The sequence below is a fragment of the Magallana gigas genome, chromosome 5 (assembly GCF_963853765.1).
Source record: "Magallana gigas chromosome 5, xbMagGiga1.1, whole genome shotgun sequence".
Lineage (NCBI taxonomy): Eukaryota > Metazoa > Mollusca > Bivalvia > Ostreida > Ostreidae > Magallana > Magallana gigas.
In genome coordinates, this window is record NC_088857.1 from 55,729,061 (window position 1) to 55,746,232 (window position 17,172).

At 36.8% G+C, this 17,172-nt stretch overlaps 2 protein-coding genes across 8 annotated transcripts; both read left to right on the plus strand.

Moving 5' to 3' along the window:
- Positions 1-175: 175 nt before the first annotated feature.
- On the plus strand, positions 176-11,314 carry LOC105319678 (GDP-fucose protein O-fucosyltransferase 2). 7 transcript variants are annotated; one of them, XM_066083712.1, is made up of 10 exons: positions 176-345; positions 1,109-1,359; positions 2,454-2,479; positions 3,805-3,897; positions 4,763-4,893; positions 5,354-5,420; positions 7,688-7,810; positions 9,110-9,290; positions 9,570-9,699; positions 10,051-11,314. In XM_066083712.1, the coding sequence occupies exons 1-10, from the start codon at positions 200-202 to the stop codon at positions 10,202-10,204; spliced, it is 1,302 nt and encodes a 433-aa protein (XP_065939784.1). In that variant the 5' UTR covers positions 176-199; the 3' UTR covers positions 10,205-11,314. The 7 variants fall into 7 exon arrangements, with proteins under 7 accessions (XP_065939784.1, XP_065939786.1, XP_065939789.1 ...); XM_066083714.1 differs by lacking the exon at positions 2,454-2,479 and adding an exon at positions 2,556-2,581; XM_066083717.1 differs by lacking the exon at positions 2,454-2,479 and adding an exon at positions 2,658-2,683.
- Positions 11,315-12,163: 849 nt separating this feature from the next.
- Positions 12,164-17,142, plus strand: LOC105319676 (GDP-fucose protein O-fucosyltransferase 2). Its single transcript, XM_011417298.4, has 9 exons — positions 12,164-12,369; positions 13,697-13,947; positions 14,467-14,576; positions 14,767-14,897; positions 14,996-15,068; positions 15,207-15,329; positions 15,605-15,785; positions 16,077-16,206; positions 16,394-17,142. Exons 1-9 carry the CDS (start codon positions 12,239-12,241, stop codon positions 16,545-16,547), a joined length of 1,284 nt encoding a protein of 427 aa, XP_011415600.3. The 5' UTR covers positions 12,164-12,238; the 3' UTR covers positions 16,548-17,142.
- Positions 17,143-17,172: the final 30 nt, after the last annotated feature.

The window sequence follows — 17,172 nt, forward strand, 5'->3', positions numbered from 1 at the left end:
CAGGTTTATAACAGACTTAATATCACGATCATGTGACAACAGTCTATCTTACATATGATTGTGGAAAATAAAATATTGAAATGGTATTCAGTATATCCTGTACAGTTATTGCATCAATATCAACGCTTCCGAGTACTTTCGGTTCTTTGATTTTTACGATTTATACGAATAACATCGGGCTCGATATTCGTATTTCATCATGGAGACCAAGGAAGCTTGGCATTTGACACTCGTTGTATTTATTTGCTGGCTTGCTGTTTTTGTGCGTGCAGATGCTGAAGATGATATAGCATTTAGTGCAGGGGAGAGCGACACGACAAAATTTGGACAGGCAAAGTCTGTGAGGTATGTCTTCTTCCTGTATAGTTCAGACCACCATGTGAATTAGAAAAGAGAAAGGCCACGTCAACATCGTCTGAACCATGTGAACTACGGGCGCTGTTTAAGCACAGGCCTCTGAATTTCTATCAATAAGCCATTAAATGTAGGGGAAGAGAGAGATATATATACCCTATCTTTATAGGCCTCTGAATTTAGATAGGGTATATATCTCTATCTTCCCCTACATTTAATGGCTTATTGATAGAAATTCAGAGGCCTGTGGTTTAAGTTCGCGCTATTGTATAATAATACAGTAACACTGTTAATATTTTACAAAAGGGTGAACTTTTTTTGCGAGTGCATGTAGACTGAACTGAAGTGCATGTATGATCCCTAAGTTTGTGTAGAAATTAATCCGCTAACATACTGTTTGCCTATATACATGTAGTACTTTGAATGAGAGAACATTAGCCTAGCATAATTTGGTTTTAATATGCCGGAATTGTTTGCCAGTAATTTTGTTTCAACAATTTCAGGGTATGAGTTTGCATAGAAATGCATTATTACCCCCTCTTCATCTTCACTAGTAAAGGGTCCAATTTGTTATTCTCGGGGTAATTGGACCCTTTGCTTACAAAGATGCCCCCTTTTCTTACGCTTTATTCTGTGTTTACTGGAATGAGCGTAATGCAGGGCATGCTCACCAATAAGGGAATTGATATAACACAAATACTACAATGCTTATGCAAACTGATTGGTTTTATGTGGAAACCTATTTCTCATTCAGATATTTACTGTATGATGTTAACCCAGGAGAGGGGTTTAACTTACGTCGTGATGTGTACATGAGAGTGACCAACCTTGTGAAGGAGCTGAACAAAGAAGAGCCGTGGGTGCTGGTCCTCCCACCCTGGGGCCGGCTATATCACTGGAAATCGCCCGACCTGGAGCAGATTAAGATTCCATGGTCAACTTTCTTTGATCTTCCCAGCTTACGGGAACATGTCCCTGTCATTGAGTTTGAAGAATATCTGAAGTGTATGTTATCTACTCTATATATTGCATCTTTTAATATGTTATATCAGTTCTATAGCCTTCTGTTATGTGTTCGTTGTCCTTGAAAGTTGAAACAACCTAGCACAATACATGGTTCTCACCAGAAGAAAAATATTTGCACTTAGCATTTACACCTGGGATATTGATTATGATTTGCAATTTAGTTAAATAATTGAGAAATGAAATCAATGTAAAAGGAAAAAAAATACAGCAGATAATATCCCTTAAGTTTGAAGAAATGTTCAATTCTTTTGACTTCGGAAATGAAATTCAGAATTTTTTATATACATAAGGATGAATATTCACATTTTCTCAGGATGCCCGATGGAAACATTAATGTTTGATTTTTACTTCACTATTTATTAAATAATTATGAGAATATACAATAGCACCCAATACCCTGACATATGATTAACATTGTTTTGATTTTGAGGATGAATCCACAGACACTTGCATGGTGTTATAAATTTGTCTCATTATATTAAAATCTTACATGTATACGCTCTACCTAACGATACACAAAGATGTATTAGTAGGTAGAGGATATCAATGTATACAGAGAAATATTTGCCCCCATTTTATTTTCGCCCCTTTAATTTCGCCCTTGTTGTCAGTAGTTAAATTTATGACTTGGTAAATTGTAATGTCTCAAAATTTCACTCTTTAAACACAGCTATATCTGGGTACATTCAAGACAGGGCAAAACTGTTTGCAAGGGAAGAAGGGCAAACATTGCATTGGACAAAAATAACCCTGTATTCAGTATTGATTATTATTAGAAAAATATAACGTTAGGTGCTTGTGGGTAAGTCTTGTATAATATGTATCCCCCTCTCTCAGCACTGTGATTATGATATGCGCTTTGTTGATATTGAAATGGGAGCCAGTCATAGATTAGGTTTATTACCTTGCTTTGTTTGTAGTGAGGGGGAGGCCAGTCATTGATGAGGTTTATTACATTGCTTTGTTTGTAGTGAGAGAGGAGCCAGTCATTGATGAGGTTTATTACATCGCTTTGTTTGTAGTGAGAGAGGAGTCAGTCATTGATGAGGTTTATTACCTTGCTTTGTTTGTAGTGAGAGGGGAGCCAGTCATTGATGAGGTTTATTACCTTGCTTTGTTTGTAGTGAGAGGGGAGTCAGTCATTGATGAGGTTTATTGCCTTGCTTTGTTTGTAGTGAGAGGGGAGCCAGTCATTGATGAGGTTTATTACATTGCTTTGTTTGTAGTGAGAGGGGAGTCAGTCATTGATGAGGTTTATTACCTTGCTTTGTTTGTAGTGAGAGGGGAGCCAGTCATTGATGAGGTTTATTACATTGCTTTGTTTGTAGTGAGAGGGGAGCCAGTCATTGATGAGGTTTATTGCCTTGCTTTGTTTGTAGTGAGAGAGGAGCCAGTCATTGATGAGGTTTATTACCTTGCTTTGTTTGTAGTGAGAGGGGAGCCAGTCATTGATGAGGTTTATTACATTGCTTTGTTTGTAGTGAGAGGGGAGTCAGTCATTGATGAGGTTTATTACCTTGCTTTGTTTGTAGTGAGAGGGAGTCAGTCATTAATGAGGTTTATTACCTTGCTTTGTTTGTAGTGAGAGGGGAGTCAGTCATTGATGAGGTTAATTACCTTGCTTTGTTTGTAGTGAGAGAGGAGACAGTCATTGATGAGGTTTATTACCTTGCTTTGTTTGTAGTGAGAGGGGAGCCAGTCATTGATGAGGTTTATTACCTTGTTTTGTTTGTAGTGAGAGGGGAGCCAGTCGTTGATGAGGTTTATTACCTTGCTTTGTTTGTAGTGAGAGGGGAGCCAGTCATAGATGAGGTTTATTACCTTGCTTTGTTTGTAGTAAGAGGGGAGCCAGTCATTGATGAGGTTTATTACCTTGTTTTGTTTATGGTTAGAGGGGAGTCGGTCACTGATGAGGTTTATTACCTTGCTTTGTTTGTAGTGAGAGGGGAGTCAGTCATTGATGAGGTTTATTACCTTGCTTTGTTTGCAGTGAGAGGGGAGCCAGTCATTGATGAGGTTTATTACCTTGCTTTGTTTGTAGTGAGAGAGGAGTCAGTCATTGATGAGGTTTATTACCTTGCTTTGTTTGTAGTGAGAGGGGAGCCAGTCATGGATGAGGTTTATAACCTTTCTTTATTTGTAGTGAGAGGGGAGCCAGTCATTGATGAGGTTTATAACCTTGCTTTGTTTGTAGTGAGAGGGGAGCCAGTCATTGATGAGGTTTATTACCTTGCTTTGTTTGTAGTGAGAGGGGAGTCAGTCATTGATGAGGTTTATTACCTTGCTTTGTTTGCAGTGAGAGGGGAGTCAGTCATTGATGAGGTTTATGACATTGCTTTGTTTGTAGTGAGAGGGGAGTCAGTCATTGATGAGGATTATTACCTTGCTTTGTTTGTAGTGAGAGGGGAGCCAGTCATAGATGAGGTTTATTATCTGCAAGGGTTTAAGGGAGGCTGGACCAAGTGGGAGGAAAAGATGAACATCACCGAGTGTAATGAGGGAACAGGGTTTGTGCAGGCAAGTAATTTAAAAATGATAGAGATTGGCATTGATTTTACATTAACTTGGGATTTGCAAAAAAACTTTAAGGCCTGAGAGATAGTTATCATGACTCTAATCATCTGACAATTCACATTTATTTAAACAATGAAATGCTTTCTTTTCTGATTCATTTGGGATATGAGGTTAGCGACATTGCAGGAAAAATACATAACCCGCGTCAGCGAGTTATGTTAATTTTTCCGGCAATGATCGCTACCTTCATAACCCGCATGAATCATAAAAGAAAGCATTTTATTGTTTATATTTACATTTTCTTTAACTAATTAATAAATTGATTATGAAAAGTTAGTAAAATTCACTTAATTACTGTTAAGTACATAAGTGCGTTAGCTGAAAGAAACAGCCAAATTGTCTCCTCTGAGACTCTGAGTCTGGCATCATCAAGATTATTTCGTGCAGTCCGTGATTTTACTAAGATCGCTGTAGGTTCAGACCAATCAATAAACAGGGCGTGTCAATTTCAGTCCTGTCACTTTCGGCCGCTGTAGATTTCGACCAATCGATAAATGGGGGGTGTAGATTTCAGTCAGGCTGTTTCTATACAGCTATGAATTAACTATAACTTTCCGTAAGAAATAGAGGAAATTATACTTGGTAGATGTACCGTAAATAAATGTTTATCACAAATTGCAAAGTCATTTTCAATATGACGAGCAAATGCTTTTTATCAAAATACATGAAAAAATATTAATTCTTATAGAATACAAATCTTTGTTTGTTTTCAATTTGATCTTAATTTTTTTATTTACTATAATAAAGTGAAGAATAAAAGGAAATATTCTTGTTGTGTGACAAAATTGTTGGTTTATTTTTTGTAAAGGATGAGGAGGGGAATTGGTACAGCTGGTTTTTTGGGTATGAAGAAGTGTATGCCAAGAAGTTTGCCTGTTTGTCCTATATGGGACATGCCACATTCATAAAGCCGTTCCTACTGAAAAATACCACTGGCAGGTAAAGTACTCACTATCGAATGAGTAGTGATTGTAATTACAAAGAAATGCCTAACTCATCATGTTGAGAGGTGCTTCAAGACAACTGATCATTTGGTGGTTTGTGGTCAACCCCACTCTATGTGTTTTCATACTGTGAAATATACTCTCCAAATTATATATGTTACATTTATTTGCTAATTAAAGAAAATATGTTCCATAGTCATAAAAGAGTTCAACATTTATAAAGTAATACAATTAACAAATTTTCTTTTGGATTGAAAGTGTGTACAAAACATTTATAAGATTGTAATTGAATGTGCTAAAAATATAATACTAGTTGCATGTGTAGTTCAGATTAGTATTATAGGGTTTTATAATTTGAAAGGACAACAATTGTACTATTCCCTTACCAAAATAAAACCCTAAATGTAGCCTCTCTAATCTGTCTGATGTCACATTATTTTGGATTAAATTTCTAGGTGTGTAATGCTTCCCCGGGCCGAGGTCCTTTTACATGATCACTTTGGGAACAGTGAATATTGGAAAGTGAGTAATGGCCACTCGTAGCTAGATTTTTAGTTGGTGCCCCGCTAGCTCGATACATTCAAAATTCCTATTGGTTTCACTGTGTATGCATGCGTATGCTGTTCTTAGCGTAGTGTTTCAGTACTGCATGTCACAAGGATTTTGGACTTCGATGGGGCTGTATTTGAGTTTTACTGTAATTTATGCATTAGTCAATCCTTCAGTAATATTTGTACATGACTGCATATAAATATGTTTCTTTAGAGTGTTTCTCATGTATGAGTCCAGTTGAAGGCTTGACTGTGGAAGGGTGTTTGGAGGAGCAATTTTTTTCACCAGATAGGTACATGGTGTTAGCTCACTACAGCCAATTAAAGATTTAGGGGAGCAAAAACTTTTATCACAGCTGTCTAATGCCTCATTGTATGGAATTTTACTCCTGAATGCCTAAATGAATTAGAGTAAAGAAAAACTGCCAGTCTCCTAGTCATAGGAATGCACCATGGAAAATAGTAAAATGATACATGTAGGTTTATCAATGAAACAGTATGCTTATCTTTGGACAGCTGATATCTATGATACATTGGTATACATGTACATGTACAGTACCGATCAGACCCAACATAACACCAGAGTTAACCCCAACTAAACCTCGGGTTTACTTTTGGGGTTTACTTGGGGTTTACTCTGGGTTTATGTTGAAATTGCTTTTGAGGTAAACTGTATGCACTGAAGTGTGAAGCAGACTATAGCTAGTATTTTATCTTACCATCCTACTGCCTGTTATTCTTACCCTTTGTATATTTCGAATACACAGTTAGCATCTGCTTTCAGGGGTATACTTCTGACTGGGTTTACTCTCTGTGTCCACTCTAGGTTTACTCTGGGTCCTTTCTAGTAAACCCGAAGTAAACCCAGAGTAAACCCAGAAAGTAAACCTAGGGTTTAGTTGGGGTTTACTTTCTGTTAGGTTAGGTCTAATCGGTACATGTATACTGATTGCAAGTTCGTTTTTCCAGTGGGAATATCACTAAAACAATCCATTTTTTTTAAATGAATCAAAACGTAACAATTTGCTTTTTGATTTGAACATTTGTATTTAGTTCAGTTTACTTAGGAAGGACAGAGAAACTTACCCATGGCTTTTATGGAGAGCATAGCTCCCAGTACTGGAGTGTAAGTGTGTGTGTCCTTGAGTGCGTGTGTCCTGAGGTGTAAACATTTCTTTTCTCTAGACCCTCTGTGGTAACTGCGGTACTGCTCTTTTGCAGGGCAAAATGACATAGTTTGGTAAAATGTGACGTAACATCGATTATTTCAATTTTGTCATTTAATTATATACCTACTAAATTTCGGCAAGGTATATCAATTTGCCCTGCAAGAGAGCAGTACTACAGTTATTGTGAAAGGGTCTCTCCTCATCTCTGTACCTACCAAGTTTCAGAGGATGTCCATGTGAAATCCAGTCAGTGTCTAGCACATTGAATTTCTCGGTACTAAGGAGAGTAATGCAGTGTTTATCATTTATTCATTTTCAACCTCTTATTAATGTAATGTATAGAATCTCTAGTAATTGTTATATTATAAAGGGCAGGTAACTCTTACCTGACCACAATCTAATTAAAATTAGATGTTAGGTCTGCTCACTTACTCACTACACAAATGACTAAGCAAGTGGATCTAACATCTAATTTAAATTAGATTGACCCAATCATAAATATTTGGTTGAATATATTAAGAAAATACATGAATGCATGAATACATTTTGATAAAACAATATTACCCAGCTATTTGGTGGGAACTGTTTTACCATGTTCCATGATATTGCAGGGTTTCCTGGAGTTCCCTGGTGTTTCACGTGGACAGCTTCTAGATGCAGATATTGTTTTCCTTACTCCATTGACATTTTCTGATATCATTTGTCTGATTGAAGCACTGTTAATCACTGATAATTGTGTCTTATGGTTATAATGAAGTAATCATTATAATCTCATCTTAAGTTTTTTTCATTATTTACATCCCATTAGCTGCAATTTGGTACATGTAATGATAAAAAAGCCATATATAGTTAGTACGTGTATACATATGGAGTCTTAATTCTTGATTAGATTAAAACCCAAGTTTATGTAAAATATAAGTGTTCTAAGTACATATGTAATAAAATTATAATGAACTATATTTACAAGTATTTAGCATTTTTCAAATCATATTAATTCATTGTACGTTGTAATTCAAAGTTTATCCCAACCCAAATCCTCTAATCTCTCCATCTTCCTCTCTGTAAACAGGCCAGAAGAAGTATGGTGTTTGCCAAACACTTAAGAAACATCGGAGATGAGTTCCGGCGGGAAAACCTGGACTCCACAGATCCCGATGATAAAACGGAGCTAGAGGACTGGACCAAGATGAAGGTACCGGTCACCACATATCCTGTCATATAACATACAGCATGTCCTGTCATATAACAAATAGCGTGTCCTGTCATATAACATACAGCATGTCCTGGCATATAACATACAGAGTGTTCTGTCATATAACATACAGCATGTCTTGTCATATAACATACAGCATGTCCTGTCATATAACATACAGCATGTCCTGTCATATAACATACAGCATGTCCTGTCATATAACATACAGAATGTCCTGTCATATAACATACAGAATGTCCTGTCATATAAAATACAGCGTGGCCTGTCATATAACATACAACATGTCCTGTCATATAACATACAGCATGTCCTGGCATATAACATACAGCGTGTTCTGTCATATAACATACAGCATGATTTCTTGTCATATAACATACAGCATGTCCTGTCATATAACATACAGCATGTCCTGTCATATAACAGACAGCATGTCCTGTCATATAACATACATCATGTCCTGTCATATAACATACAGCGTGTCCTGTCATATAACATACAGCATGTCCTGTCATATAACATACAGCATGTCCTGTCATATAACATACCGCATGTCCTGTCATATAACATACAGCGTGTCCTGTCATATAACATACAGCATGTCCTGTCATATAACAGACAGCATGTCCTGTCATATAACATACAGCATGTCCTGTCATATAACAGACAGCATGTCCTGTCATATAACATACAGCATGTCCTGTCATATAACAGACAGCGTGTCCTGTCATATAACATACAGCATGTCCTGTCATATAACATACAGCATGTCCTGTCATATAACATATAGCGTGTCCTGTCATATAACATACAGCATCTCCTGTCATATAACATACAGCGTGTCCTGTCATATAACAGACAGCATGTCCTGTCATATAACATACAGCATACCAGGGTGACACTCTGTGTTCTGTATTATATAGAACTTTGGAGAGGACACTAAAGTTCATTAACTTGTGTCCAATGTGGATAAAAACTGATTAACAATGTACACATTAATACAAGTCTAGTGTACATTTATACTTCTTCATAGTCATATAATACTTTTATTTAAGTAGTTGCAGCATTCCCTACAAAGCATATAAATAGCAACAAAAAAATCAAAATGTTGATACCCTTTTTTCTTGTATTTGCAAATGTATTTGTGAGCCATTAGAATTTGTTGTTTGTTTAGAAGTGAAGTGTTAAAGACAATGTGAAATCAAACCCTGCTCATGGTTACGATTTATACAGACATTTTTGTATAATTTATATAATAATTTGTCTTGTTTCTACCCCCAGAGGAACCACGGTGATGCTCTAGGGGGCCCCTATGTAGGCGTCCACTTACGGAGAAGGGACTACCTGTATGCCAGGGAGGGAAACCTACCCTCATTGAAGGGGGCCGCCAAACAAATCAAGAAAATACTCAAAAAGTACAACCTTCAGAAGGTCTTTGTAGCCACGGACGCTCCCAGTGAAGGTAGGCTCGAGTAAAACTAGGAGGACTTTGAATATATATTAGATGTTATTATTCATAAGTAAGGGGCATTGATTCAAGGACCGGTTCATGGGGGGAAATAGGGGGATGATAATGTTCTTTTGAAATGACATGAACTTTTCTTGAATGTCAATAACAGTTCGTTTACATATAGCTGACTGTTTGTCTATGTCTCTACATTAGTTTGTTCAAATACGAGTACTTGCTTAGGTTCTAATTAGCATCATTGATTCAACTTTTGAAATGTTACCTTTGTTTCAGAATTTGAAGAATTCAAGAACTATTTCAAGAAATCAAAAGTTTACAGATTTGTTCCATCTAAGGAAATTAAGGAGAAATACAAGGATGGAGGGGTTGCGATTATAGATCAGTGGATTGCGGCCCATGCAAGGTACAACTCTAAAGCATTTAACAAAAAAAACCTGTGGTTGTTTTGACAACTCTATGTGCATTCACTTTATGTGTGTTCATACTGTTCTAAACAAATGTTTCTGTTTTACATTATTGTTAAGTTCCTTTTACCTCCCTTTTTACATAATACATTTTTTGAACGTAATTATAAGGAAATATTTGATGTGCTATGAAGAGAAAAATAAATTTATTTAGAAAATATTTACTGACCCAGATATTGCCATACAGAATGAGTTGACATCATCAAGTTACTGTGAAAAACACAAACTGTTTGAATGTCAGATTGAATTTTTTGATGATAAATATTTCAATTTGAACTTTTATTTTTCAGGTATTTTATTGGTAGCTATGAATCTACTTTTTCCTTCCGTATCCAAGAGGAGCGAGAGATTCTTGGATTTGACCCTGACACGACCTTCAATAGACTCTGTCCAGACAATGATTCTGACTGTGAGAAACCGTCTATATGGAAGATAGTCTACTAAGGGTCCTAGGCATTTATATAATTCCAAAGTGTTCAGAGCTTTATCTTTTTAGTCTTTGAGATGAAAACATACTGTTATGGTATTATTGTTTTATTTGATGGGAGCTTTAGGTTTCAAATCCTCAATAATTATATAAGTTTTTTATTCTTAGAGATGATATCAAATTGTTATGGCTTTGGTGTTTTATTTGACATGTTTGTGTATGTTTAAAACCTTTTGTGTTAGTTGTGTTTAATTTGTTAAACAATCTTGTCACACATATTTTAATGAAGACTGTGTGTAAAATGAATATAAGATCTTGAAATCCACATCTACAATGAATACTGGGATTTGTAGTTAGAATGTTCCCAGATTGATGTCTGACTTAGATAAATACAGTAAAACATGACCTTACCAAACATGGATGTAATGAAATTAGAGCTCTAGTGAAGAACTCTGCAGTTCCTGTCAAATGTTAATCATATACCGGGTAAATGTTTTCAAACAGGAATATGTTGGTTATGTTTAAAACAATGTTTTTTTTTCAATCCCTTTACTGTCAAAGTCGCTGAAATCTTCCATATTATAAAAGAGATATTTTTATGCAATTACATCACTATGCAAAACCTGTCTGATAATCATATCTTGGTGATTTTGTTCATTATTGTCATTGTGTTGTGTTGTCAGAGACTTTTATGTATGTTTGATGATTACGTAATGATGGGGAATGCAGAATGGGCGCTGAGCAAAATGTATGAATGTACAATGTATCTAATTAGGAATGAAATAGAAATTCTCTGATTTTTTTGTTTTGATGAATGGCTTATGCACACTACACTTGTATTGCAGCATTTCATCCTCTTGTGCGTGGATTCACCCTAGTTCGATATTTTTGATTTACCAATCAGTAGATCTTCTCTGTTTCTTGCATGCTGAGGTATATGTATTAGTAATGTGTTTCTTGGATGCTGGGGTACATGTATTCATTTGATAATTATGCTGAAAGGACACAGGGTTTAATTCATCTCCATTTTATTCATGTATTTCCATTTGTCACAAATTCTGTTTTTAATATGATCTACATTATTGTTATTATACAACTTTAATAAAAATTCACGAAAAGACAACGTATTTATTTCCTTGTTTACTGAATTTCACAAAGTCGAATTTATGGGCCATCAGGACACTGCACGCGGACTAGACAAGTTACCGACTAGACAAGTTACTGATAAACCTCAGGTTTAATTTCACTTGAGGTAAAATGATATGCAACAAAATACTTCGATTATCTGTTTGTGATTACAATATTTTATGCTTTTATAGAGGTATGATCTTCCCTATAAAGACTTTAAATTTGAAATATTGTATATAGAAAGTAATAATGATAAGGAAACATTTAATTATTTTAGCATCGGGAGGCGTTTTAAGAAAGAAAACTTCACTGGGATGTTTGCAGAAGTTCCGCTCCCTCGGTTTACTTTTTGTTTTGTTATTAATTTATTTTTGGGAGGGGGTTGGGGGGAAGGGGCTAATAAACTTTAATACTTTCTTCTTGACTAATTTTTCACTGATCTTGAAACGAAAATAAGTTACTTTACTGGTATGTTTGCTGAAGTTCCCTCTCCTCGTTTTGTTTTATGTCTTTTGTTTTGTTTTGTTTATGGAGCGAGGGGGGGGGGGGGGGGGGGGGGGGGGGCTAGTAAACTTTAATACTTTCTTCTCAACTAATTCTTCACAGATCTTGAAACGGAATAAAACGTTACTTCACTGGTATGTTTGCAGACGATTTCATCTCTCATTTATTGGGGCGGGAGGCGGGGGTGTAAATAAATTTTGATACTTTGTTTTTTGCCAATCCTTTCCTGATCTTGGACAAATCGGATAAAATCTCTTATGACCATAAGACCTCGTACATGTATGGACCGACATAGCCTAGAAGGTTCATTACATGCGTGGTCATTATTTAAATCTCTCGATAATCTCCTTACGTTGGGATTATTTTTGTAAGGCGTTAACTTGCCGTATATTTAAACGAGACACCCTGGGACCCGTGTCATGCCGTCCTGGTCGCTGCTGTTATGTCTCCTCTATCTGTCATGTATCTTCCCCCGGAACCACGGCGACACCGGACCGGAAGAAGAACACTGCACCGGAAGGACCAAGTATGACATCAAAGAAAACGCCAGGTAAAAAAATATGGTTACGTACTGGGAAGTACTGTGTTTAGTTAGTAGTGACTGAATGCACGCAGCGTGAATAGAAGTACAAAGTACACAGACTGTGTAATGAACAAGTACTTTGCGTGTAATCTGAAGAGATTGAAAGTGTACAGACTAACACTATAAACAGAAGCACTAGAGCACTCATTGTAATGACTGTGCTCAGAATATACCACAAACAGAAGTACTTTGTATATTGTTTGTAAAGATTATGCATAATGTAGCATCACAGGTGCTTGTGGACTGGACCGTGCACTACCCCCCCCCCCCCCCCATTCTATTTTTTTTTTCAATTTTTTTTTTATTAATTTCTTTTTTTAATTATTGTTATTTTTATTATCTTTTTATGTATAGGGGAAACGATTGTGAATATAAAATGCCTCAGATTTGTGATATTTCAGTTATTTTTCGACTGGAGACATATATAAGGGGTTGTTAACGATAATTAATTAAAGAAATTAAAAAAAAAATTGAAAAAAAAAAATAGAAAGGGGGGGGGGGGTTGTGCACGGTCCAGTCCACAAGCACCTGTGTGTAGCATACGTAACGGTATCGAAGTCCAATTTTTAATATGCATGCATACATAATGCTTTTCCACCTGTCAATCTCATGAAATATAGAAATAAGAAACCTGCCGCTAACACACCAGCTGAAATTCCAATTTTTTTAAATTTAGAAAATCTTACTATACTCTGTCCCAAGATATTCTGGATTCACATTTCGCTTAATTGCTTGATATTTTTAAGTACCTCAGGGTTCAAACGATGTTCAAAGGTATGAAAAATGTTCTCAGTCGAAACGGCCCTGTTAGCTTATCTTGTTTCATTACAATGCTAAAAAATGTGATGTCTACGGGGATTTTGTATTACAGCAAGCCCGGATGATAACGTTGAAAAATTGCGCGATGTATTCCGAATGGAGAAAAGATGTAAACATTCCCAATTATAAATCTCCGTAAGGAATCTGTTTTCGTTCCTGTGAATTTTTCTGAGTGAAAGATGATATTGTGTCAGTGAAATTATCTTGGAAAGTATTCCTTTCAACTATTTCAATTGCACTTCTTGCACAGGTATTTTTAATAAAAATCGTCCAAATGTGTTGCATAAATATTTTGGGACAGACTACATACCATTAAAACGGTTTAATCAGTACGGTATCGGAATAAAACAAGGTCTACAGAGTAATTGTCATTACGTTTCTTTTATTTATTTTTCCTACGATAAACCACATATAAACGTTGTCACTGTCTGATTCACATTTCTACTGTATGGCGTCATTTACTTCTCCATTTTAGGTTTATACTGTATGACGTCAATCCCGGTGAGGGTTTCAACCTGAGAAGGGACGTATACATGAGGGTGGCCAACCTGGTGCACCACCTGAATGAGCGCGAGCCCTGGGTCCTCGTACTCCCACCATGGGTCAGGATGTGGCACTGGAAGTCACGTGACGTCGATCAGGACCGACTGAAATGGTCCGAGTTCTTTGACGTGGACAGCCTCGGTAAACACGTGCCCGTGATTGAACTGGGGGACTATATCAAAAGTAAGTCATAATTCCGGGACTGTATCAAAAGTAAGTCATAATTCCGGGACTGTATCAAAAGTAAGTCATTATTCCGTGACTGTATCAAAAGGAGGCCTATGTCCTAATTGGAGGACTGTATATCCGAGGTGAGTTAATAGACTATAATATCAAAAGTAAGTAAGGGACTATATCAAAAGTAAATTCTCCTGCCTAAAATTAGCCATCAATGAGGACTCTATCAAAAGATAGTCCTCATTGTTGGATCTTTTAAATAGCAAATGTTCATTAGAGGACAATATCAAAAGAAAATGTTCATTGGAATCACACACTGTATACCAAAAGTACTAAGTTCTTTTTGTAGGACTATACAGTTGTTATACGTGCATTGAAACTATAAGTTTCATTGAGAACTTATATGTGCTGTTGATGTCATGTACATGTTTTAAGTCCTTAGACCATCAAGACAACATTTCAAATATATATTCAAACAGCTTCCATTCTAACTCCTACGATTGGTTGCTTTGTCTTTCTATCCAGAACGAGAACCAATCATAGACGAGGTATACCATCTACAGGGCGTGGTAGACGTCACAGACTGGGACACCATCATGATTGACAGGTGTCAAAGGGATTCCAGATTTCAACAGGTTGGCGAGTTTGAAATCTATGTCTCGTTCCATATGTGACTTCATGTACTTTGTTGTTGGCACCCTATATAGTTACCTTTTTTGTAATTCTGTTATCGATTTTGCTCATTACTCAGTAACTCCAGGAGCTCGTAATCGTAATATGATTTTTGTATGTTGATTTTTCTTTTCTTGCTCCATGATGCTATAGGATGCGGAAGGAAAATGGCGTCACTGGTATTTTGGAATCGAGGAGATTTATGCAGAAAAATTCAATTGTCTCTCCTTCTTTGGGCAACTAAGTCTTATGGCAACATTCCTTGCAGAGAACACAACGGGAAAGTAAATGGTCTTTGACAACAACATTCATGTCCTGAAATAAGGACACATTCCGTCCGTCAACAAAAGGTCAACGTTTAACCTTTTACTTTCGATTTTAGGTTGATATTTCTACCTCGGGCCGAGAACCTGCTGCATGGCGAGAATGGCGAACACAGCTCTCTATTCTGGAAGGTTATCACTGTGCTACCCTTAATCCTTTATCAATGCTGTTTGTGTCATGTTGAATATTTAACTCACTCATGCTCTAAGCTTGAAATGATGTACGTGCATTATAAATTCATTTTTTTCGTCCTTTTTCCTTAACAATAGGCACGGAGAAGCATGATGTACGCCAAACCTCTGCGTGACGCTGGCGACAGATTCCGCAGGGAACACTTGGGGTCTGATGACGTCACAGACAACACTGTACTGAGAGACTGGACAACCGTCAAGGTAAGGGGCAGGACACCCCCTAGATTGATGGATGGATGAATGGATACTGCTCATTTATAAATGAGTGACTATGCAATCGGAACTCCTAGTTAATATTTACCAAAACCCATTCATTAGATTGCTCATCATTTTTAACGATAGATATTTGAAGAGAACAAAACAACAAATATCTGAAAACACCCAGCTTAATTTCTTTTTAATTTATCAAAATTAATTCTTTTTAAGAAAGCACAGTCATCGATTTTTCAGTTTCTGACATAGCAATCATTTTACAGAGCCAACCCCGACAGGCGGTAGGGGGCGCCTACATCGCTGTCCATCTACGACGGGGCGACCATCTACACGTCAGGGGGAGAGAACTCCCAAGCATCAAAGAAGCTGCTAAACACGTGAAGAAACTCCTGAAGAAGATGGCATTAGATAAAGTGTTTGTTGCTACCGACGGGACTGAGGAAGGTATGAAGGACAGAAAGAGTGAACCATATTTACAATTACATAGAGCTAAGATTTATAATGCTTAAAATATATCGCCAAGAATTCTTAGCTTGACAAAGTTTGCTAGAGATTTATTTACTTATTGATGCTGATATAATTATAGAATATTTATTTGACTGTTCACCCAACTATTGACTTTAACAGTTTTTCAACTTTTTGTAACAATTATGTTGAACATCAAACTGGTGTAATGCAGTCCGCGTAGAATGTAAACTATAATATGCAAATCCTGTTTTGTTTTATGTTCAACAGAATACCAAGAGTTCAGGAACTATCTAAAGAAGCACCAAGTTCATCGGTTTCAGCCAACACGACAGGAAGTTGGTATCTACAAAGATGGCGGCGTGGCCATTATCGACCAATGGATCGCTTGCCATGCTAGGTAACCGTAACAGTCTGATTGATTGGGTGTGTTATGTGTCATCTCGAGGGTATTTCTTTGCATTTGACAATCTATCACTCAAAAGTATCCAAAGAGTTAAAGTGGCCGAGTTATTATACTTGAAATAAAATTGTAATTGGTCTGGGGTCTTAATGTACTGTAGTTTCAAAATTGGCAACATTTTTAGGTACTTCATAGGAAGTTCTGGATCAACTGTCTCTTTCCGAATTCGAGAAGACCGCGAGATCCTGGGATTTGAACAGTCAACCACATTCAATAGATTCTGCGGTGACGATGAATCGGACTGTGAACAGCCAGCCCACTGGACCATTGTCTACTGACCAAACAGCAGAGGGATAGTGGTGGAGTGCAGTTCATTGTACTCCGCGTGCATGGATGAAGGTTTAACCAGTGCACAACAAATTAATGGCGGCAATGGATAACAACGAATCTCCTCACCAACAAATGATGTCGGAAAACACATTTAGATACATGCATCTGATAAAATCATTTTTCTTATTTTGGGAACACAATCAGAATCTATTATCAGGAGTTTTACAAATTCAGTAATTAGGCACCAAACTAAGGACTTGCCCAAAGATTGCGCGATAAACAGAACCGCAGACTAATCTACAGATATTTATTACGCCGTTATTTGAAGTCTATGGGAATGCAGAGATTCGTTCCTTTTTAGAACACAGATAATGTTTTGCTTTTGATATTGCTATTTGTGCAAGAGAATATGCTTTCAGAGACATAAAAGTCAAGTGCTCCAAACTCTGAATCACCGATTAATGGCATTAATGGTTTACATTTTGGCCAAACTCGAGAGAGACACACGACATGGTAATAACTTGCATGTTTGCTGCGTCCGTCAGCGTATCGATTTTTTTTAGCACCGTTCGCCATTTATTCTTAATAAAAGCATTAATTTGTGAGTGCATAATGTTACGGTAGCCTCAAGAT